The sequence below is a fragment of the Besnoitia besnoiti genome, chromosome XII (genome assembly GCF_002563875.1).
Source record: "Besnoitia besnoiti strain Bb-Ger1 chromosome XII, whole genome shotgun sequence".
Lineage (NCBI taxonomy): Eukaryota > Apicomplexa > Conoidasida > Eucoccidiorida > Sarcocystidae > Besnoitia > Besnoitia besnoiti.
Window position 1 is genome coordinate 292,103 of NC_042367.1, and position 24,122 is coordinate 316,224.

General features: G+C 54.4%; 3 protein-coding genes across 3 annotated transcripts in view; 2 read left to right on the forward strand and 1 right to left on the reverse strand.

Moving 5' to 3' along the window:
• Window positions 1–3,082: 3,082 nt before the first annotated feature.
• Window positions 3,083–6,057, forward strand: BESB_022520 (MORN repeat-containing protein; the record flags this gene model as incomplete). The annotated part of the gene is made up of 5 exons (XM_029360954.1): window positions 3,083–3,651; window positions 4,027–4,199; window positions 4,635–4,737; window positions 5,328–5,476; window positions 5,936–6,057. The coding sequence occupies 5 exons, from the start codon at window positions 3,083–3,085 to the stop codon at window positions 6,055–6,057; spliced, it is 1,116 nt and encodes a 371-aa protein (XP_029215769.1).
• A 1,260-nt stretch (window positions 6,058–7,317) lies between these two features.
• Window positions 7,318–9,067, reverse strand: BESB_022530 (ribosomal protein RPS17; the record flags this gene model as incomplete). The annotated part of the gene is made up of 4 exons (XM_029360955.1): window positions 7,318–7,551; window positions 8,094–8,190; window positions 8,472–8,536; window positions 9,065–9,067. 4 exons carry the CDS (start codon window positions 9,065–9,067, stop codon window positions 7,318–7,320), a joined length of 399 nt encoding a protein of 132 aa, XP_029215770.1.
• Window positions 9,068–13,629: 4,562 nt separating this feature from the next.
• BESB_022540 (uncharacterized protein) overlaps window positions 13,630–24,122 on the forward strand; it is a gene marked incomplete at both ends in the record, with an annotated part of 58,156 nt that continues 47,663 nt past the window's right edge. The window contains 15 exons of the mRNA XM_029360956.1: window positions 13,630–13,816; window positions 14,686–14,964; window positions 15,463–15,917; window positions 16,351–16,734; window positions 17,196–17,519; window positions 18,104–18,292; window positions 18,680–18,814; window positions 19,320–19,533; window positions 20,212–20,283; window positions 20,493–20,616; window positions 21,309–21,454; window positions 21,786–22,033; window positions 22,568–22,696; window positions 23,371–23,506; window positions 23,884–24,031. Of these exons, the coding sequence (XP_029215771.1) occupies window positions 13,630–13,816; window positions 14,686–14,964; window positions 15,463–15,917; window positions 16,351–16,734; window positions 17,196–17,519; window positions 18,104–18,292; window positions 18,680–18,814; window positions 19,320–19,533; window positions 20,212–20,283; window positions 20,493–20,616; window positions 21,309–21,454; window positions 21,786–22,033; window positions 22,568–22,696; window positions 23,371–23,506; window positions 23,884–24,031 (3,170 nt within the window). The remainder of the gene's footprint in view (window positions 13,817–14,685; window positions 14,965–15,462; window positions 15,918–16,350; window positions 16,735–17,195; window positions 17,520–18,103; window positions 18,293–18,679; window positions 18,815–19,319; window positions 19,534–20,211; window positions 20,284–20,492; window positions 20,617–21,308; window positions 21,455–21,785; window positions 22,034–22,567; window positions 22,697–23,370; window positions 23,507–23,883; window positions 24,032–24,122) is intronic.

The window sequence follows — 24,122 nt, forward strand, 5'->3', positions numbered from 1 at the left end:
GGTTTCCGCAGCTGCGTTCTACTCACTGCCCGGTTCAGTGCGGAGTATAAACTACTGGGGTTCCAGGGCCGGCCGTAGTGCCCGACGAGGGCTCTATAGCTGGCTAAAAAAGGTGCAGCGCCGTTGTATGGTTTGAAGAGTGCATCCCGGAATCTGGGATCCTCCTTACAATTCCTGCGACAGCCTAGATGGCTGGTCGCTGCGGTGTCTTTGTATGAAGAAATGGCCAGCCTGAGCACACAGCAGGTTTTCCTATATTTTCCCGCTCTATTTTTTTAGGGGAAGAGAAGGGCAGCCGTGCTAGCTCCAGGCTGGTGAGCATGATACTTTGAACAAATTGCCCGGTAAATCTGGTGCCGTATGTGGTACGTCTGTCTGCGGTACTGTGCTTGCTTCTTCCGGCGTATTTATTCTCGGTCGTGGAGTCTTCGTGAGCGCCGCTGGAGGTCTGCGCTGCTAGGCTGCCCGCAGGGCGAGAGGAGGGCGCAATGGCGCTCCTTCGCCTGTATGCCTCTTGTGTTCACGTGCACACAAGCGTCCCCCCTTTTTTATAGCGTGAGCGGACAAATCAAATAGCGGCGGGCGCGGTCAGCCTCTTTCATATCGCTGAACGGAAGTCATGATTTTGCTAATATAACGTTGCAACTCTGGCAGTTGGGGCGAGCGGAGGGTGGCTATTTTATATGACCACAGTGAGGCTTGAAGGAGTCCCGGCAGGCCAAATTCGCTGCGTCTCGAAGGCCAGTCCGTATTGTCGGCACGTGGGGGACAGAGGGCAACGAAGTAAGAGCAGAAGAGAGTTGACGGTTACATCTTCAGGGATCTTTCTCGCGAAAGACGCCCCGAACAAGAAGAACATAAACGTCGACCAGTGCACTGCTTTTTATCTTGTCGTCGAGAGATGTTTAAATTGTGCGCAGGGGATCCGTCTCGACACATTGATAGCTAGGGTTCGATTGTGCATGCGTAAGGCAGCCGAAAACGAAGATAGCCATTCTTTTCCAGTGCCGTTTGAATCTTGACGCGAGGTGATCGTGAGGGGCTTCCTTGCTCTTGCTGGAAGTATCGGACAAGCTGATTTGAGGCAGTAGTACACTAGTGATACTGCAGTAACAGTGGTCCTCGTGTGTACTTAACTTTTTTTGCGTCATGGAGAAACCGATGCGTTGACGCCTTCGCTCAACAAACTGCAGCTACTTTTTGCGGGACTCGACGACGATCTGTCATCGGTCTAATCCAGCTGAGGATGTTCCGTTCTCGCTGGCCGCTGGTAGAATGAAAGTCTACGGCGCCGTGTAGCAGTGCTGCCATGCGGAGGACGCGTAGTGGTCCTGCTACTGAGTTCCTGCCCTGCCATCGTAGTCGTAACCATTTGACTGCTACGTCGTCGCTACCCACATACGGTCAGAACAGCTTCGCCGTCGTTCAATTGCACACGCGATACTTTTCTCTTTGCCACGTATAAGCTAATGGAAGTTTGCCATACAAGAAGGCACACGCAGTCTAACTGAGCACTGCAGTTCTCTAACGGAGCTTTTGCCGTTAACCAGAGCACCGAGCTCAGCTTAACTGGACGTGCACTGGCCAGATCCTTGCAGATAACAGTTCCAGTAGGTCCATTGTCAAGAAAAGGGTCAAGGAAGCACAACGCTTCACTACCCCCGTGCAAACCCGTCCGCTTGGCTTGCGCAACGCTTCCTTAGCGGCATCTACACTGAAACTACGTGCAGGCGTAGCCTCGAGAGCGCTGAAAGAGCTGACTGGCTTTGTTCCGGCCAAGGTAAATGAGGATGTTAGCAACACTTATGTATTGTAGACCACGCAGTATGGGTGGGATCTCTGGTACATTCGTGCAGCACGCAAGCATAGTAGGCAGGTCAATGAGAGCTTGAAGCGGTTTCTGGCTCAAGTACGGTGCAGTCGCGGAGGGGCGCACTTCCACCGAGCGTCATGGTTAACAGATAGCATGCTACTTCTTTAAAACGGACTGTAGGTTCCAGGTAAAGTTTGGAAGGACCGTAGAAGGCCCTCGTGACGAACCTTGCCCCACCGCTAGCCTGTTCAAAGTTCAGTTGAGACGAGTGATTACGCATGGCGTCCGCGCATGCGCTGTTGCCACGTTTTCCCTGCGCAGTCTGTTGCCGTGGCTACTCTCCCCCTTGTCGACAGCGTAGGCTGTACAGCCGATGCGCTCCTGGCCACGCTGCTTCGCCGCCAGTTTGTGCAAAGAGAAGCAGCGTTCGAAAGAATCAGTTTCATACGTTTCTTGCCTCGAAACAGGTACGAAGTTAGTCACTTGTACTGTCAGGTTTCTGAGGGGTTCACACGCCTGTTGGGATTCAGGATCGCAACGGTTCGGTGCGTCGTTTCTTAAAGCATCGATCGTTGTCTGCGTACTGCTCATTCGGAACGGGAGACCAGTAATCCTTGTATTTTTCGGATTTAGTAGTGAGATCAGCCTGCTTCGCTCTTCCTTCTGATTCCCTGTCTCCTTTGGAACTCACAACTAGATTCTGCCGTGCGTCTCCGCTGATGTTCGGCCGCAAAAGTCCCGAAGACCTAGAGGAGAGACGACTCTTCTCGCTGTCATAGTAAAGCGTTTGCTGCGCTCAACTGTGCCGAGTTCCGGCTAGTGCCTGCCTCTTTTTTCTTTTTGGCATGTGCCAGTTTTTCAAGGCCGATTCCAGGCGGACTACGTGGCGTTGCCTGGAGCAAACCCGTCATCTTTCGATCGATTGTGTTGAGAACTAGTCCGCAACAGTTCACTCCTGTCAGGACGGCTGGCGAGCGCAAATTCGTTTCCGACTGAGTTGAGAAAAGACGTACATCTTTCAGAAATTTTGTCATGTACAGCATGCTGAAGAGAATCCCAGTACCTCAGTGTCTCCGGGGACCTCTAAAATTCCATATTAGTCGATGAACTCGCGACGATTTGATAGAATCGCTCAAGGTTAGCCGCCACAAGTTATTCTCGTTTCGTCATTTTTTTACTTTAGTAACTGCGCGCGCGGCCATTTTTCCTGGCGCCTCCACTGGAGGCGGTTGTCCAAGCTACGAGTGCGGCACAGTCAAAGGTTCCAGTATGGGCTGTACGGGCAGCAAAGCAACGTCGGCGAAAAAGCCGGCATCGCCAGATGAGGTGAAAAATGAGGTTGACCAGCGACAAGCATCGCAGGCCCAGTTAGCAGCATCCGCTACGAAGACTGGTCTGGGTGCGACGGCAGATGGAGCGGCGGCAGACGCGGGGAACGGCGGTAAGAACGCTACGTCACGGACAACCTCAGGCGCGGCGGAGCGCGCAGCATCGGGTGTACGAGGGTCGCCAGATAGCTCTACCAAGAGCGGTCATATTGACATAAATGAAAATCCATTGGAGGGGATTCAACTGGAACCACCAGAGGATTGTGAACCGGTTATGATGAAGAACGGCGTAGTCTACAGGGGCGAATGGCGGAACGGAAAACAACATGGTAGAGGCCAGCAGAAGCAGGCAGACGGTGTTGTCTATATCGGTCAATTTTGCGACGGCCGAATTGAAGGTTTTGGCTGTCTTGAACGGCCAGACGGCAGCAAGTACGAAGGAGAGTTCCTGCAAGGCAAGGCGCATACCAAGACTCGAAACGGCAAATACACTTTTGCCGATGGCAGCATGTAAGTCCGCTCTGGGTTCCTAAGGATTTCGCCATTCGGTGGGAGGCACCTGTAGCACACGCATGGCTTTGTGACCCACTTCCTTGCTGGCCTGCGTTTTACAGAATCCGCAGATAGTTGTGACACGCCAGTGAGTGCTTCATACCGTCGATAAAGTGACAGCAAATGAACACTCTCTTTTAAAGGACACAGACCGAGCGTCAAACAGACTTGCGGGGATAACAGGAATGCTGAACCAAAGGGCATAGTGTGCTCCCGGACTATAGGACTTGCCGTCTTGGAAAGCACCGGGGTATGATCATATGAGCTTGGCAGGGGGCATTGCGTTTCACTGCTGGAAGCTTTTTTCACTTATGCTGTGCGTGTGTCCTACAGCTACGTTGGGCAGTGGGTTGGCGATAAGCGACATGGGATTGGACGAGAAGTTACTCAAGATGGTAGTCTGTATGAAGGCGAGTACAAGAACGGTTGCAAGCACGGACATGGTCGTATGCAGTCGCCGTCTGGCGACGTATACGAAGGGGAGTTTAGCAAGGGAGATATGAACGGTGAGTCATCTTCGCGATTTTCTCGTTTGCCTTTTTCTATGATGCGGAGCAAATCTCAGAATCGCATTGATGTGCTTATTGCCGACGGGTGCGAAGGTAGATAATGCATACTTCGCCGGCAGACAGTGCGGATTGCTGTCGTTGATGTTGACTACCCGCAAGAGAGGGGTGCCCGGACGTACTGAAGCGTGCTGGAAACTTGTGCTTTTCTCCGGCACATACACTGAGCACTGATTCCGTGGCGAGATTTGGGCCATGAATTTCAGTGCCGGAATCTGGAGGACATACTGCTCAGACAGCAGGGTGGCGCCGTATGCGGAATCTACACTTCTCGTGTGTAGCCCATGGTTAGCTGAAAGTGTGAGAGGCGTGCTTCGCGTGGTGAACGAAAACATGTTGTTGGGGGTTGCTGCCTTCTTTTTTTTGAGCTTTCAGGACAAGGCAAATACTGCTGGCCCGATGGTCGTATCTACGAAGGGCAGTGGTCTATGAGCCGCATGCACGGACACGGAGTGTTCTGGTTTGTCGATGGCCGCAAGTAAGGCTTGGGGAGAAGAGGGAGGGGGGGGGGGGGGGGGGGGGGGGGGGAGGGGGCAGGTGGATCAGCAGACTCTTTGCTGAAGTTATTGACTTACCATGCGGCAGCCGACTTGGTGGTGCCAGCGTGAGAGACACGGCACTGATGATCGAATGCGATGGGGAAGCCTGTGAATCTAATTATGAGTGATGGCTCACCATACAGGGTGGCGCTGTGGTACCACTAGGCGCAACGAAACTGCCACGATATCGTTGCCGGTACACATTAGCTGTGGCACTTTACGGATCAAGTTTCTGCTATTGCATTGAGTATTGCGGTCAGCGTTCGTGCACGTGTCTGCGATAATGAGCTCCTCGCCTGCGGGATGTCATCGGTTCGATGACGCATGCACTGGCGTGACGCCATCCGTCGAAATAATGAACGCACTCTCTCGTTCGCACTGCCCTCGGTATCGCTACCAATTTGCGTCGTCCGCTGTGGATCGATAGTGCCGTTTTTCAAGGAAAGGGCTAACCCGTGTAAGTCGTGGCGTGGTGGCGGTTGCAACGCAATGCGAAAGAGTTCTTTTTTCTATTTGTCGTCGTGCGCAGATATGAGGGACAATTCAAGGACAGCAAAATGGAGGGAGAGGGAAAACTGACATGGCCGGATGGAAGCTCTTACCAAGGAGGCTTCAAGGCGGGTCTGCCGAATGGACGAGGAACCCACCAGGCAGCTGCTGATACGAAGCCCAGACTAGGTATGTGTAACAACAACTACCCCTACGTGCTGCGATGCGGTGGGAATGCCGCAGTTCGTGATGACGGCCACGCACCACACTTTGAGCACATTCGTACCACGGTGGATGGATGGACTGCGCTGAGGGGACGCGGTGCAGAAGCTACTTTGTGACTCTGTACGTGTAGAGTAGGCCCAGGCGGCGGAAGCTAAACCCGCAGATAACTGCATAGTGGGATAGCAAACGGACTTGGGTCATATCCTTTGCATGGGTTGGGCTCCGGTGGACTTCCGCCTTTTTGAAGCTGACCCTTGTGCTCGGTGGCCCTTTGCGATAGTGACTATATGCTACTTGGGCTCAGAGGGTTCCGTATGCTTCAGAGGCGTAAAAAGGCGATGATTGGTGGGGGACAGTGACACGCGTTTTTGTCTTCCAGCTCTGCGTCTCGTATTTGTGATGCCTGCGTGCACATTTTTACAGCACTGTGGAATCAAGGTGTGAGGGTAAAATGGCTCGATGATGAGGAAGCGAAGCCAGAGGGAACATCGCAACCAGAGGGCGAAGGAAAGGCTGAAGGACCGGCGCCGGATTCCGAAAAATAGGCGAAACCAGACGAAGGACAGCAACCAGACACTGGAGGATAGGTCAACTCCTGAGTAAATTGAGGACCCAAGAACCTGCTTACAAACTGAAACGGAACAGAGTGCCCCCTACGCACCCGGAGAGTGCTCCTGCCGAATTCGTCTGCCGTGATGCTATTCACGGCACTTCCAATGAATGACACACCTTTCGGTGAAGCATGCGTTGACGCAGTGTTTCCTTTGTGCGTTGTGGTGCGCGCTATTCCGACCTGGTGGCACGTCACCCTGGATTTGACATATATATATATATATATATATATATATGTGCCGCACTGTTCGGGTTAGCTTTGGCTAGACGGCCGCACCAGCGACGAGCAATAAGGCTTTTGCTTAGTATTCTGACTGGAGTGTGTGTCGCCGCCAGGACGTCCCTGGCAGTAGGTACTAATTATGCATCTACCCTGTGACGCTGTGAAAATTTGCCCGTATAGTTCGCATCGACAGGAGCGGTATGTTACTCGGGGCGGTGAACCGTTGGGTTTCTGCGTTGTGCTCCTTTTGTCGCGGCCCCTCCACATAATACGGCCCGCTGATATGCGTAAATATATCAGTCGCGGCATGTACAAGACTTGCCCTGACACTCTTACACGACGGGAGCGCCACTAACGAGTATCACCTTCATGACACCTACCGAGAGCCAAAGCGCCACACAGTTCAGCGATCGCTAATAGAAGGCCACGCTTGAATTACGCAAGTCGTACTTTCTCAAGAGGAAATGTGCTCTACGTACGGCGAGGCAATTTATCTACAACGTGGGAGAGGTCGATACCGGTCGACTGGTATGTGTGCCGCGTATGTCGTAAATGATCTGCGCTTTCCTACGTTTTCCTTGCTCCTACCCAGAGGCTGAGCTTGCATCCGTTAGAAATAACGGAGTGATCTCTGGCCACCATACCGGATGTCCCGTGAAGCCCCTGTCTAATGGCCGACAGGCTGTTGCCCCGCTTCGCTCCGACCGGCCCAGTGGAAACAGCTCTAGCTTTCCGCCCGTTGCCGTCACTGGCAAGGAAAAAGACACTTTCAGACAGGTGGTCAGCATCTCACAGGAACCAGGCAGAACCTCACACGTGACCTGACGTAGGCCCCGTCGGAGCTGCAAGCCTGTTTTCCACGCAAACGAACACGTGAATTGACGAGCAGCGCCGTGATGCCACATCAAACAGATTAGCGACAGGGTTTCAGCGGTCCGCAAGATAGCCCGATCAACACAACAGACACTGTTTAGGCTCTTCGGCCCTGGTTGTTCGACGGCCGGCCAGCGTTCGGGACAACGACGTTGGGCAGGTTGATATCCAGTGCGCGCAGCATGTCGGAAGCATCCTGGTCGATACTGATTGTCGCAACATCAACCTCAGATCGCTCCGGGACGAAATCCATGCGGCGTTCACGCTCCTCTTCTTGCAGCTTGAGGGAAATGCCACGCACCGGCCCCTTCTGGATTCTCTTCATCAAATGCTGTTACAAAAACCCATGAAAGGAGCCCTAGGCATCGAATCGCTCGCTAATGTAAAAGTGACCCAAAAGATGGACATTATTTTAGAGAACTACGCTTGCGCAACTCTCAATCCACACTCCATCCTTCGGAACTACCGCTTCGGAACCGGGAACGAGACATGACAGTAAGCTAACTGTTCCGTCTATGCAACACCAGTTCTGGACGGCTGCATTTCCCCTGTCTCGTGGCTTCTGATCAAACGCTGCCACCGACAGCGATACGGGCAGATGCCTTGAAAAGTATTCGGGCATATCATTCATAATGGCACGGGTTGCTAGCCCTGTACGAACAATATACATGCGGTGGTATCTCACACCAGTACGTAGTAACGCTATCTGAAACAGGAAACTACGCTCATACAAGCATTCGACCCGAACAAGGTCCCGATTCCTAGGTAGGACGGTCAGGCACTCGACGGTCAGGCACTCTTCATGATGTCTACCAGAAACTAAACGAAGCTCTGTTACCATTGTGGTATGGTTGCTGGGTACAGGCGACTTACGGTAACGAATCCAGCAACACGGTTCCTCATGCGCTTCGAGGGGATAACGGCGACCTCTTCAGAGATTTTCTTGTTGATCTGGAAGTCCAGAGTCAGCCTGTAGAGTTGCATGCCGCCAATAAAACCCACGAACATATACGCAGCTGGCGGCACACGAAAGCCAGTTGCCACTGGTGTCGCCGATTTAGCACTACCACTTCCCCGGGCACGGTTCAGCAGAGGCCGAGAACGAACAGCGACACAGCGGATACGTGTTTCCGCAGCTGAGCCCTCCTCCAGAGCTAGAAAACATCTAGACTAAGTTCACTGCTAATGAACAAATACTCCTTGCGTGTGCCGCACCCCCAGAGGCAAGCAATTCAGCGCACGTCGACTTACTTGGCGTAGTACTTCTCGACAATCTGTCGAGCGGCACGCTTGACGGTCCTTGTACGCACGCGCCCCTAACCAAACACCACAGACACCGTTTCAGACAGAAATGAGGCGTATTCTCGGCGCGTCCCTCCACCTATTCTTGTAGGACACTGGGGCGTCCCCAAAATACACTGGCGTTCCACATCCACCGACGACATGCATCCTGCGTGACGTGCCTTCTCTCCACGCAACCGCCATGAGACAGGCCTCCATGTGACGAGAGAGTTCATTATTTACACATCCTCTGGGACAAACACTGGCCTGAACCCTCGGTCTGCCAAATGGAAAAACGCGAGCTTCCCTTCACCCCCGGGAGCGGAAACGAAACACATGCGGCGGAGCACGTCCAAACTTGGGTGGCGCGCCCACTCAACTGCCATTTTAACATGAAGTAAACATGCCGAAAGAACCTTCACGTGGCAATCGGAGAAACATATATTCAATATCGTAATCATGTCTTCTTTCTGCGTTATCGGGCTTCCGTATTCCTCCCCACAGTCCGCACTGCGCCACCCCCGGTGGTGTAGCATTTAACACTTCATACAGAGACCGCTTACCATGGTGCACAAAGAGTATCCGGAACTTTGCAAAAACCAGTTGCTTGTGCTGGCCGCCCAGTTTACTCAAACTGTGTCGAGTTGATGGGTTCGGTTTTCTGGGAAATGAGAGCGGCGTCGATCGTGCGCGTACGATGGCGCCAGGGGGTTAGCGACATGCGCATGCAATTGAGATAAGGCCCCGCGACTCTCGCCGCTCAGCGGCTTCCCCATTTCGGCGGACGACACTGTTCAGCTGACGTTTAACGATGCCCACTAGGTTCCTTGCGGCAGTCTTGGAAGAGATCGTGAAATGCGAATTACACGGAGAAGTGGTGATGACATGAAACCGTGGCACAGGCTGTACTGTAAACTCACTAAATCAGCGTCGCCGGGGGGATAACTCAAGGCTCACATATAAGCGGGCAGCAGACAGATGCGGCAGGCTCCCGGGACCACGGGAAGCTAGGTGGTGGAGTACAGTCCGTGCGAAGTCGTCAAGATGCGCTGGCGTAAGGTAGCAAACTGCGCGACCATATTCAAAAGGGCATCCAGAGCGTACGAGCTACGTTCTGCTGTCGTTTTAATCCATGCAAAACAGACGATCGCTCCAACTGGCAATTTCCATTCAGTGGAATTCTGGGGTGCTGAAGTCGGCATACGGCGACTGGGCGTCCGAAGAGCGGCATGCCTGTATGCCAAAACGAACCCAGGGGACACGGGTACAAATTGTCTGCTGGAATCAAGCGGATTCCTCCGTCCGACGTGAAATAGACTAGGTGTCCACCTTCTGATGGGCATGACCTTTGAGGGATCTGGGCCCACACCCGAACAACATGGAGCCTGAGTCTACTGGGCCGCGAACGTGTGAAATCACAAGACATGTATTCAGTTATGGTCCATGTGCACGGATGTACCAACTGGGCAAGATATGGGGGTGTTAGCACTCTCCTGTTGGTGCAGTAGGTCGAGGAGCGGTATGAAAATCTCAGTACCACTCACTGATGCGATGCAGGGTCGACGGCCGTTTTCCCCCTGCGTTTGCCGCCAAGATAGAGAGGGCATACCTCCCAAGTTGATACGCGTTCAGCTTCTCGGTTAACGAACCTACCGGAGCTCCGTGACTGCCTGCCACAGCTAGGAGCATCGTAATTATCGTGTAGGGCGACGGCTGTCGTGGGGTTGAGCATGGACTCCAGTCGGTGTGATCCGATGATAGGGCACCCTCAGTCAGGCGTCAAGGATGACGCAGTATTCGTTGCCGTGCATTCGGAATTTGGCTGAGGAGCCTTCAGACTCGAAATACTCCAGGCCGCCATCCGGGCAAGCGCTGTTCAGTTTACGGCGGCTTCGTTCGAAACTCACATATGATGAGACGAGGTGACCGCAGGACTCACCTCATTCGTGGAGTGCCTGTCCATCAGAGTAGCACCTGCAGGACTGCTCCTGTTTTGCCCTCGCCGGCTACGACATCGACATGTGGAGCCGTCTATCGTCCACCTCTTCACGCAGGGGTGCACGTTCAGATGTTGCAAACCGTCGACAAGTGGCTGCCGCCTGCCGTGGCTTTTCTGCGGCAGCGACGGGTGTCATACATTGTAGATATCTACGCTTCGTCTTCGAGCTGAAGCGAAAGCGGCTGTCGGTACACCGTCACCACGTAGTGAGAGGACTGTTCACGGTGGTGGCACTTGCACTCGACAACTGGATCCAAGTGCAACCGGCCCTTCGATCACTTCTCTCTAATGCCGAACCACGCTTCCATGCTTCATACTAGCGTCGAACACGTCTTTCGCACCATTAAACTCGAACGTCTGTACTTTTCTCGTGAGTCGAGACACCGCGCACAGTTGCCATCAGTTCGATGTGCGAACCAGTAAGCGTGGCGTGCACATACAACATCCTGAGGCGAAGGGAGTTGGCTACTGCGAAATAATGACGCCCAGTGCGTCCTGTGCATCATTTGCTCGCAACATCCAGTGCGACCTAAACCCTAGCACCCAAACTGACGGCGGGCCGACCTAGTCTCACGAAGAATCGACACGAAGAGTTATTAAAAGCGTAAGGCCTTGACAATTGCCACTTTTCTCTTGTCATGATCTTCGCATAGTGCAGGGCGCCGAAAGCTCCGCGGGCAGTCATGCAAATTGCCTGCCACCTGCGTGCATTAGCACAGCGCCACTTTTTCGAAGAAATTAACTCAGCTTCCAGAGACTGCCTACATCCAGGGTAACCTTTAGCGAGGAACGGGAGCTTAGTGTTGGAACCCATTATTGCTTGATAGGATCATTTTCTCGCACTAGCGATCCGGTCCCCCGGCGTCGTACTCTGAGAGGTAACGATTGGTCCCGATGACTTGTCGACACTGGCTACTGCTTGAAACAAAAACATCTCTGTTCGTAGATTCAGCGTGAGCCGAGAATTGCAGTATCATCGGAGAGTGTTCACCGTTGAGGCTCCGAAAATTGTCAAGTGTCCTTCTCAGTATGCAAGGCGGCAACTCCCACCGAAAGGAATACTGGCGGTGCCCAACATCGCATGCACCAACTTAGAGTGCTTGAATGATCGAAAATTGAAGCAGGCCAGCTGTGTATCCGAAACCGGAATTATCGGGCCCGCACCTCTGATGCTTTTGTGACAACAGATAACTGCAGCTGACGGTAACCGAAGGCGACTCGCAACGAATTCAGCACCACATAAGTGAAGCGTACGTCACTCGATGTCTAGTCACTTATCGAGGTGCGCCGTACAACGGCGGCGAGGTCAAATCGTCAGGCCCCCGCGCAGTTGGCGAGATTACTGTGGCGGTATATTGCTGCTGCACCATATCTGTATGCTACCACTCCAACGTTGGTTGACAGACCTCACAATGTGCCTGGCCATTGTCACTAAGGTTTCTTACTCTTCAGAAAACACGAAAAACTTGTTCGTGTGGGGTGTAGATTACTGTGCGCCTTCGCACCCATGCTCTCCCTCCTGCTACAAAGAAGGCTTCGTTTTCTCAATCAATATATAGTATAGCAGTTGCAATTCCTAGAATCATAGAAACCTGGAATGTTCGATTCCGCCCCTTAGGCTGTGAAGAGGTCGCAGAGGTAAAACTCGCAAGCCTTGTCACCGCTTCCGCCTGACCTGTTTCTAGTTTTCGTCGTCTGATGATTTCCAATATATGTATTCTACATGGGCAAGTATGGGTAAAGAGGCTGAAAAACTAGGACCAAATGATGCGTTCTGAAGCGGCTTGTCAGGCTCTACTCGACGACGCCACCACTGGCAGCAGCCTATGACCTCCGGGTTGCCTCCATCTCCCCCACAAATTGCAGATCTGGCTACTGCGCAGTCAAGACTCTTTCTTCTTCAATGATGCTGTTGCAGCAGACGGAATGATGGGACGCACTTTGAAAAGCATGCCGTCTGCACGGGGGCCCCTTTGTTCGGTCCTCTGTGAGAGGAAACACAGGCAACTACGCTGGCTTGCGGCATCGGAAGAGACCTCAAATGACAAGTCCTCTGTGTCGCCAGACATATCTGTGTCTCGTAGTTGCATACATTCCGTGATCGACGGAGATTGTAGCGGCTCAGCCGACCATGCGTCTCAGCGAAGGAGGTCGAAGACCCCTGCCGCTGCATTTTTCTTCAGCGAGAAGAATCAGCGGAGTTCGAACACCGGCTACGCGGCAAGATATGGCCTCTGCTTCCTTGTGTGTTTCTTGACTTGGCTCAGCCGCAATGCCGACATTCACGAGTATATCTGGAGTCGCGGCTTTGCTAGTGGGAAGGACCCACACGATTTCAGTCGGCTCCCAGGGAATCATTGTGGTGCCGAGCCCGTGACTGCCCCTCTGCATCCGGGTTTCACGGATACCACAACGCCAGGAAGCTGCGTGTGTGAATTCGGGAAGGCAAAAGCCGCGGAAGGTTTTTCTTCAGCACCGAAGCCGGCAAGAAACTCTTTCGGCGGGCTACTCTGGTGTCGCCCTGGGAATTGCCTAGGAAATGTTCGGAGACGGAGCAAAGCAAGTCGCCTCCTATACGAAATACCTGTTATGTCTGCCACCGACGATGGGCCAGACACGCGTTCCACTACGTCACGCATGCATATATTTCCTTTTCCGCTGTTCGCAGCAGCAACAGCAAATGCAGTGAATTCAGATTCCAAAGCGAATCATGATGGGAGGAATGGAGCTCCATGGTTGGCAACGAGAGAATCTGCTTCCACGCCCGAAAGCTCTAAGCAGGATGAAAACGACAGCGCGGTTGATGGGTCTTCGGCAGGAGAGCAACTTCCTGGAGGCACAAGCCAGATGACGGAGAGTAGGGCCCGGAAGACGCCTCCCGTGGGACCTAGAACTTCAGTTTCTGGAACAACATACCCCGGACATCTGCGTGACGTTGACGGCTCAGACACTGAGAAGCTGGCGACGCAGCAGGGGGGCTCCCAGTCAATGAATGCCAACGACGGCGGCGAAGTATTCGTGCCGCGTAGAAAGTCAATGGACAGCCTGCGAACCCTTGTGGCGTTGCCATCCAAGCAGAAACACAATTCAAGAACCAATCAGCTTCTAAGCATTGTACTTCAACAAACTATGCGTCCCTCGTACGCTACAGGCGCAGCGATTCGGATCTCTGCGGAACTTAAGCAGGCAGGCAGACGCTGTCTGGACTTCTCAGGCCAGGTGTACTTCAGCGTGTATATAAAAGAGGAAGGATATCTTGGGGCAGAGATGCGCCCTATCGCTGGCTCGCTGATAAGTCATGCGCGCGCAGATAAAGGTATGCTTCAAACCATAATACTGCGGGTGTGCCCCATTTAGTACGGAATTGAAGTACCTGGCAACCTCGAAACTGAATGTGCAGCGACAGCGCTTGACAACTTTGTTGGATGGATCCGCTTAACCCATAAGTAAGCATTAGACGAGATGAAAAACTACGATGGAGGTTCTTGGGTCAGTGTTCGAGGGAGGTTGCCCCGGTCTATTATTATCTGTTCGTAGAGCGTCCACGCTTGAGGTTGCCGTCGCACAAAGAGCCCCAAGTTCCAAGTTACCCTAGGGCACAGGAACTGGTCTACTGTCGCCGCTACTCTCTTCCGTGGCACCTTTATTAACGCTGTCAACACAGCCGCTTCATCTACTATTTTGCCGGTATTGTCAGTGTGGGTACGCATGGCCACTGGGTGATACAGCTTCCGAGAGGAATTAGGAGCGGTAGAGGCGAGCATAAGCTGGCTGTGGAAGTCTTCATGTCATCCCGAAGCACGATCACGCTCTCATTTGCTCTCCAGCGGCGCGGACCTCTGACCCGCAATTGCAAATGACGCGTGCATGCCTGCAAAATGAATTAGTGAATCCACACTGGGCTGAATCCGCGACAGCGGTGTCCACGGAGCTCGAAGCAGGTGCGCCGCCGTGGTGACAATCCAGAAAGAGCAAAATATGACTCCGATGCACCAGCATGGCGCTTCATTACGGTGCCCCGCAGGACTGCGCGCAGCAGCTGAAAATGGAAACAGAAAGTTTCGTGAAGCTGCCTCCCTTCAGGGTGCCATTTGCTGCTTCCTGCACAGCGTCTGTCATCAACGATCCTTCGCAAATTGTGATCAGCTCTGCCTTCGGGTGTGTCCGCTGTTGCGCATCTTTCAGGTATCGCAGTTACAACACTGGTGCTCCAGCATGAGGGGCTGGCGGCGGTCAGGATTCACTGTGACAGCTGCATATCAGCGTTTACCCCTTTTTTCTCCGTGGTGAAACCGACAGCAAGGAGGCTCGCGCTTGCACGACAACCGTCGTCCGGTGTCGCCGGCGTCTCCCTGCCAATCCAACCTGTTGTGAGGGTAGTGAGCGCTGACGGCTCGCCCGCCAGGGGAAGAACCTTAGTCGTGGCCAGCCTCCACGTTCGAGGCATAAAACCGGAACTAAAAGGTATGTTGTCACGTGCAGCGAACGATCACCTCTCGAAGGAGGACCGACCTTTCTACTGCGGCGTTGCCGAAAAAAGGAGACACATAAAGGCCAGCAGCGAAAACCACTTGCATGCCTATCCCGGGCCGCGAGTGGCGTGGCAGCTGCATGTATCAGGGCGATGCGCAGTGATGCTTGTACTGAATGCATGACCATAGCATACCAGGCAGAACGCACTGTGTTTCTCGGCGCATCGCCGGCGCCGCGTGTTTGTTGACAGAGCAGAGTGCTACGGAGGCAATCTGAGGATGCACTCACGCCACTTCTTGCTTCGCTAAGGAAAGGGCACATCTATCGACCCTGGTAGCACCCGCCACGAACGGGTCGATGTCAAACGCAGCTTCGAATGACGAAAGCTGAGCTGCGGCCACAGGAGGGGGGCGCGACCATGAGAGCTATATGTGCTTCCTCAGAGCCGAACCAGTGCCTTTCCCATTCCGGTCTACTGTGCGGTCGCAGCGCATGCGCTTCTAGGGACCACCACCGTTGAATCGACCGACGATGGCGTCGCGACCTTTGAAGACCTGGCTGTTTCCGCAGTTGATGACGGGTACTTCCTGGGCTTCGCCTTCGCTGACTCTCAGTCTGCGTTACCGTCCACATTTTCGTGGCCGTTCGCCGTAGTGCATGGCCCAGCCCGCAGACTGCGATTCGCTGTTGAACCCCCTGGAGAGATTTTCCCGGAAAAAGCCTTTTCTGTATCTATTGCTTTCGTCGACGAGTGGGGCAACAGCGTCTTCGGTGTTGTGGAGGACACAGAGGGCAAGCCTGCAGAAGTCACGCTTACGTTAGCTGGCAGCCCCTCGAGCGCCACCGTGCTAACTGGCCAGCGCGTGCTAGAGACAATGGGAGGACCTTTGCACTTCGATGACCTTGCTATAAACGGCATGTTCAGGGGGGACTTGCAACTGGAGGTGAGAGCATGACCGAAACAGCTGCACCCGCCGTCGCGGCCGCAACGCCTGGGGATCCGGTGCTCGGACAGGAACACCAACAAAAGGCCGACATGTGACTTGATCGGTTGCCCTTGCATGCTATCTTCGAAAAGAGCCGCGTAGATGCTGCTCCTGAAAGATACACAACTCGTTTTCCTTCTCATCTGGTGACAGGCTCATCGGTAGACACTCACGGAGGAAGCCGGCTAATCCTTGAAACTCCCGTTTTCCAGTTACGCGCATAGTTGCGTGGGAGATACACTTCTAGGTGCCGCTGATGCCGCTGCCTCTCCGCGCCTCGGTCACATTCACGCTGCTGACCGCTGCAGGCATTTCTCGCCGCTACTCTGGCGTGAGTATGCCGGCGTGAGGCTCGCTTTGTGACCTTGCACTCGTCGGGTGCTGCGTGCAGGCTACTTGCGCCAAATGCGATGTGGAGCCAGTGCGCTCACGCATTTTCAAAATTCACCTGTCAAACACTGCACGCATTTCCAAATGCCCACTGCTCTATGAAGACGCAGCTATCTCCACCGAGGTCCCCGTGCCCTCCAAGGTCCAGGGCACCTACGGATTCGGGTTCAACTCGTGTGTATATCAAATCACACTCCTGGCTGACGAAGCGCAGTTCCTCGCCCCCAAGCACGACGTTGTTGTCGATATATCAAGCATAGAGATGAAAGAACCCGTCCCAGGTTTGCAAGGCGAGAGTCAACCTGAGGCACGGCTCACCATTACGCCAAAGACGCTAACATTCTCCCCTTCGAATTACTTTATTCCGCAACAGGTCCTTCTGCAGGTGAGAACGCAAGGCTGACCCCCCGTGATGGCCATCGGAAAGGTTTGGTCCCGCCATTTCGTGTTTATAGGTGACCGCGATGGATGCACGCCAGCACACGACACACACACATAGATCATCAGTTATGCGCAGCTGTTCACTGTACGCTAGCAATGAAGCAGAGCATAGGCCTGTGCAGTCACCCCTACAGCGTCTTGCGATGCTCTTTATTGATAACGGCGTTGCTTTCTGGCACACCGCGAGCATGTTCACCGGAATAACATCTGCACCACGGAGGTAGTAGGTGCTCGATGTGTGCGTCGACCAGAGGAGACAAAGTCAACCCGTGCTGAAGCGAAGCTGCCGGTGGCACCATCGACCGCTAAAGTAGTGCGGATGAAACTGCTGAATGTGGTGCTACGCTATAGTTTCATGGCGCAAAGAGATCTATTCCCACGCCTGCCTACTCTTGCCTCTGACAGGTCGAAAACGACAACGAAATTATCGCCTCCCAAGAGCTCACAGACGCTGCGAGCGAGCTGTTCGTGGGCGACTACGTTATACGACACACCATGCACTCGGATGACAAATTATGGAACGATGGTGTGGTGAAGTGGGAGATCGATGGCGGCGGGCCTCCCGCAGGCGCAGACCACTTCATCGATTTTGAAACGGGAGGACGCAAGCCAGGCGCAGACCGCGGGCCATTCGTTACTGAGGGCAACCTCGTGGTTCGCGTGGTCGATGATGACAGACGGCGTGTGTTCACAAAAGTGCCGTCAACCATCCAGATGGAAGGACAACATGTGAGCTTGTCAACGCCTCGCAGAGGGCGAGAGGCCCAGAACTGGGAAGCTACATTTGGAGGGCCCTCTTGACAGGGTACCTCAGAGCGAGGGACATAAGCGACGCTTTAGAGACTTCCACGCGTAGCCAGCCGCTGAACTGAGCAGCGGGGCACCAGATCTCATTTACATTTGGCTGGTCGGTGTGCCTAGTTGATGCTTGGCGTGAGAGCTAAGCTGCAGCTAGGCGTGGCTGGAGTGACAGGCATATCACTCCGCTTCATGCGGTAGCGCGTGGGCCACTCACCGGCCGACCGAACACTAGTTTGACAAGCTAGGCACAGCTCGGGAGCAGCAGCCAGCAGCCACGCTGCAATGAGATTTCTCAATCTGCACATCTGTGTTACTGTGGGGGGATCCTCCGTTGAGTCCGAATAGCAACTACCCTTCGTGAGCGCAAACGGGCGTTGACGCATGTGCTTTCACGGCAGCGCATGTGGCCCAAGCACATGGCGGAGTGCGGAATAAACACTGACCCACAGTTGGGGCATTAAGGCATCAGTCCAGAAGCAGGACACGCACGTCTGGGATCTTCATGTCTGCAGATTTCGTACAGTGTGTGGCTTTCCATGGCTCCGTCGCCGGGAACCAACGTCACAGTGAAGATGGAGCCGGCGGCGGGAAGTCGCTCGGTCGCTCTGGACCCCGGTGTGCTGACCTTTACACGCGACAACTGGCAGATTCCTCAAAACGTCTCTGTGCTCACCGACGATGACAACATCGCTCTGCCGCCGGTAAGCTCCAAAAAGCTAGGCGCAAGTTTGCCTCCCCGCGCTGGCGGTGGCGTGGGATTTGCAACAGAGCCGAATACGTCATCGCCGCCGAATGACTCCTAGGGCACGCGGCGGGAGGGCCTTCAGATTTTAGCTAAAGAGCGCATCCTGCCCTGCGAGTGATCAAACGCTCTCGCTTCAACCCTCTCTTTTCATAGGAGCAGAATGTTCAGTCCAGAGAAGCGGAGCCTCCAGGTGCTGCCTCATATGCGTATTGCGGGAGTCAGGAGATAGCCAGCAGGAGACATTACGCGGTAACGCCTGTAGAGCACATCGGCATCCACGTATACCTTGTAAGCGCGAAGCGTTTCTACTCTCGTCCTGATTCACTATATTGCATCCTTGCAGGAAATCAAAGGGGGAAGGCTGACACGAAGCCAGATCGAAATGATCCAGATTGAGCAAACTGTGCTGAGCGAGGACAATTTTACGCTGGCTGCCGCGGGCTTCGGAGTTCCGGTTAGGGACAATGACGTACCCGGAGTAAGTCAGAGTGCGCAAGATCTGGAATGGATTTCTCAGCTGTCCTGCTAAGAGAGTGAGACAATCAATTTCATTGCGCGGGCAGGTAACCTTGCAACTCGCGAAACGGTTACTTCTGACTAGCTGCTCAGACGTCGCCGCTGACCTGCTCGGACGGGAGACAGGATGCGCCTGGCAGGTAGCTATTCGGGTGAATGCATCTAACGGGAGTCAGCCTCTGTCGGCACCCAGCCGTCGGGAAGTTTGAAAATCCACTTCAGCTTGTATGTATGGGCATGCACCACGGCCGTGACTCGTGATACACATGATTCATATCCAAGGAAATGCAAAAAGTCAACAGCATCTGGGTCTTCTCTACATGTGGTAGGAGCGCGACTAAACCTGCGATGGCCTGCCACCGAGCAGCGCTGCTTCCGAACAGTCTCGCGCAAAGGTGACACGAGTTCACACAAGCTTTGCGCTTGCTGTGTGTTCTTGCGTCCGCCTCTGAAACACCTCGCTGCAGCTTGTATTCGACGAAACGGCTGTGATTCCGGAAGGCTCCACAGCCTCCACATCGTTTCGTCTCCGCTCTCAACCAGTTGCCCCTGTTACCGTTCGCATCGAGTGCGACGGCGCCCACATCACGGCCGACTTCGGACACAGCAGCGCGTTGTTAGTTGAGCCCCTGGACTGGGACGTACCCCGCCTGGTCGAGCTGCATGCAGACTTTTCGAAAGGTGAGAACTGATATACGCAGGGAGTGTCAGCTGTTCTTTCCCCGAGCTGGTCTCGTATGCCGACTTTTCTTCGGACCTCGGCAGGTCTTCTTGGCTCTTTGAAATGGCGTAGAGGGGAGAAGCCAAATTTCCGCATCTCACCTGCGGAGTTCTAGACATTCCTCGATAACGTCCTTCGGGAGCCTGCAACTGCATGAGGTAGGGCTTCGGCCCTGTAGAAAAGTTCTCTGCAAAGTCGTGGAACTGCGCGGGACCCTGAAGCATATCGACGCTCCGTGAGACCCTGAGACACATAATTTCAAAGAGGTGTGGAGCATGCGCAGGGCTAGAGAGCGGCGGCTCCCCCTGCACGGATCTTGTTAAGAAAAGACTAACTTGGTGGCGGTCTTTCTGTGGTTCAACACAAAACGGACCGGAGATGCATATAGGCAGCGCCCGCAGAAACCAGGCCTATTCTGGAAATCCTGAGCTACGACAGAAGCCATGCATCATTGTTTGCAGTAGATTGTTTCAGGAGTTGTGCCTGACGACGGCGTCGAGCGAGTCCTGCAAAACAGAGGCTGTGCCTGCAAGCCGCATGGGGCCGAAAGCGCCGGTCTCGCCCTCGGGAACGCCGCATTACAGAAAAACGCGATCTGTGTGGTCAGTCTTCATAAATGCATGCACCGCCTTGTGCAGATATTCTCGGTCCCGAGTACAAGGCGTTCTGCAAAGTTGTTGCGGAGTCAGATGACAAAAATTACAACTCAGGTGAGGGAGTGTGAACTCCTGTACGCGTCCGCAAAGATTTGCATAAATGCCGTTCCGGAAAACACCTCGCTTTTGAAGGAAGAAGCGATGGGCTTCGTGGACTCGCCAGACCCATCGGAGGCGGTGACCAAACGGACGTCGGTTGGGCGGAGCCTGCGATTGACTCATAGTGACTAGATTTGAAGATTATGCGGTGAACATGTGTTCAGAATCCTGGGAGCAGAACACGAAAAACGTGCCGGTGTATGGATTCACTGTAGTGGTGTATCGCGAGAGCCTAGCAGACGATGACAAGCTGGCCGCTACTATTTGCCCCGTTGGCCAGAGCCTTCAGTAAGTCCAGTGCAGGACTGCGGGGCAGGCTGGGGTGATTTCAAGCTCTGGAGACCGGAGCGGCATTTATTCCACATGCCCGAGGCTGGAAGAAAGAAGAGACATCCGAACAAAGGAACGCCGAGAGTCATATTTCGGTGGCTGGCGGCGCCCTATGTTTTGAGTCACCTGTTCCTAGCGGCTGCGACGTGGCTGGCGGGCTCCGCATGAGCCCCGCCGAACCTCGCACAGTGACCCACAACGAAACAGCCCCTAGCAGGCGAACATTTCTTCGCCGTTACTTGTTGAACAGCTGGTGATTCAGAGCAGAACAAGCGGATCCGATGGGGCGACGTTGCGTTTTGCAGCTCTCCAGCGCCCATCCGATAGCTCAACAACCAAGAGCGTGGCTGCCGGCCTGCTAGGTGGTTGCCAGAGGGCACAGCGGAGGCCTGACTCTTTCTTATGTTTTTTTTCCCATGAGGAGACAGCTCTCGCCTCTCGCCCGTTCCTCCTTCCCCCGAACCTGACCGTGGAGAGGCAGGTTGACTGGGGAAGGGTTCACGCGAGCTCCGAGTTTGGCAGGCTGGCGTACTTCAGGGAGTTGGAAAGAGATGCGGAGAAGTGCAGCAAACCGAAGCAGGCGGTCAGCGGCCGGGATGCTTGTGTTGCTGCGACGAACGTTCCTTCGTGCGCTGCGTTGCTCATTCCAGGCGAACGTCAGATGGTGCAGTGGATAAATGGGAGTGCCAACCCTGCCCACGGGGTCATAAATGTCCGCACCCTCTTGTGAAGCCAGAAAAATGCACCGCATATTCCAGACTTCGCGACGGCTGTCCCGACCTCTGTCCTTTGACAGGTAGGATATCCGCTTTGCCAGCATCGACGAAGGCGAACGTGAAACGCGTGTCGTGAGCGGCTTAGGTATTCAGAGCGCTGATTTGCTACAACGCAAGGGGTACGCAGGAAGAGTTTTTGAAGCATTTCCATCGAAACAGGGCGCGCCCCCTCCTTTGATGCATATATGCTGTCCGTCTAAATGGACACCATTTCCAGCAAGCAATGATAGGGCTCCAGTGACTGCACGACATCTGCACAAGCGAGGGCACTCCGTCGCTCTGCAGCCTGACGTCACTTCGTATTTGAAAGACCCAATCCTGCTCTGCAGAGGTGTTTTCTTTCTTTTTCAGAGGTTGTCTGCGGCATGTCGCAGCCGTTCACCGCCGACTGGCTCTTCGACGCCTGCGACCCAGGATTTTTTTTCTACCCCAAACTTGGCGGGTCATACTGTCTCCCGTGCCCAGCGGGGAACTACTGCCCCCAGATGTTTGTCATGCCTACTCCGTGCCGTCGGGGCACGTTCTGCCCCCAGCAGAGCATAGCGCCCGAGCCTTGTCCGCCTGGATTCTACTGCGCACGGCCGTGGCTGTCCCCTGAGGTACGTTGTGACTCACACAAGCTGAACTTCTCATCATGATGCCAGTGTATGCGAAGGCCCAGATAGCCACGGCATCCTTGACACTCGAGTTGATCTGCCATTAAGGTCCCTGAAAACCTGACTTGCGCCACCCGTCTCAGGGACAGCCCTGAAGGTGCGCGTCGTAGGCAACGGCGAGTGCGTCAAGGCTGGAGTCGCCCAGGAGCTTCGGGCCCAGACGCCACAACTGGAATCTGATGAGTACAATCCTCTTGGGAAAACGACTTTCGAACCAGCAAGCTATATTGGTACAAAGAAGTTGCCATATCCTCCGCACAAAGCCTGCGGGTGTCCCGCTGTCTGTAACCAGCCAGAGTACTCGGCCGCGTGGGGGGCACAGTAGAGGCGTGCAGGAGGACGCGGGCAGGAACGACCTCGTCTTTTGCATATAGCACACCATTAGGATTTTTTTAATACACTTGAGGAAAGGATGGGAATAGAAATACGCCCTCGTGAACACCGCGGCGGTGCATGCCCTCTGTGGTTATGGAGCAGCCTTGCCCCTACGGCATGATGAGCGACCAAGGAGCGGATCGATGCACGCCTTGTCCTGAGGGTTACAGCTGTCCCAACGCTCCGCTACCGGGGACTCAGAAATGCCCCGACAGGACGAGGTCTTTCATAGTAAGTCAAAAGCTGTGCCCCACCCCACGCCACTCCATCGCCAAACAGCTGTGTCGTAGGCAGCAACGCTATCGATACGCCGCTCACGCCCCCACGTTTTGCCCGCCAGGAGCACCGGCGGCGGAAGTGACTGCGATTTGTACGCGGCGTGGCAGACACTTACCCGCCACAAGGCGCTGGAAAGCGGATTGACTGCGTAGTCCATCTTTAAACAAATACAGTGACCAGGCAAAGTGAAGGCAGTCCCCCGATATCTTGCGCAAGACAGCCTGGAGGAAGAAATGCACGGTGTTCCGGAAGTAGTGCCGCAGGTGCTCCGCAGGCAAATGCCAGCCGCACGCACACCACGTATAATTATCATCCGGGCGTGATGCCTTTCATTCTTTATTTCTGACACGCGCCTGCCAAGATAACCTTATATCGATCCTGCGCGGTAGACGTCTTGTAATGGGCGACTCAGCGAAAACCCGGGCGCTTGGCCATCGGGCAAGACCGAGCGTTTTTAACAGTTTCAAGAAAAAGTGCTCCAGGAGGCACGCCCTCAATACCCGGCGAAAGTAGATGCAAGTGCAAACAACGAAACTGAACCATCGACGGGCCTCAGCGTCTCCCTAAGGCCCTGTAAATGCGTCACAGCCAGCGACAGTGGTGTCTGTATGTGTGCTGCTCGCCAGAGGAACCCACACTGCCTGAGGTGCGACGACAGAGGGGACACGTACTGTTCACACGGTGCGCACGTTAACATCTGCTACTCCCCAGAGGAAATACCAGATCCCGATGGCTTGCCGCGTTGCATTCCCTGTCCTGCCGGTAAGGAGGACGTCGAGACCGGTGCCATTTTCCGGCATCGCGCCATCGGAGTCAGAGAAAGCAAAGCAAACGGACCTCTCCTTGGGCCAGCTCCTCAGCACACAATTGTCACCCGAGCTGATGCACACACTTGGAGTGCTAGTGTAGGCAGATGGTGCGCCGCCTTGCATGGTTAGCTGGTTCATGAGATTTCCGCGTACCGTGGGCGTCCATGCCCTCTGCCACTCTGCTGTGAAATTGAGGCTTCTCTCTGCACCAGCTTGCTCGGATACGCGCTGTTGCGGGTCTCTTGAGCGCTTGAGCCAGTTTTCCTACGGCGGTCGCGTCGAAGTTCTTTAACGGGCGGTGCACTGCGGCGTGAGGCTGGTCCTGCGCAGGTCACGAGTGCATCTTAGGCAAAGCCAAACCTTGTCCCTCTGGGTTCTACGCGGAAGAGGCCGGGGGCATCTGCCGCCCTTGTGAAGCTGGTCACATCTGCGACGAGAGAGAGCCTGGCCCGAATACCGGAAAGTTCGTGAACGGACCGTAAGTTTGACCCAGCGAGTGGCGATGCGCACTTGCATCCTCCCCTTTCGGCCTGGCAACGATTCCTGCGGCGCAGAGTGACTCCGCACCC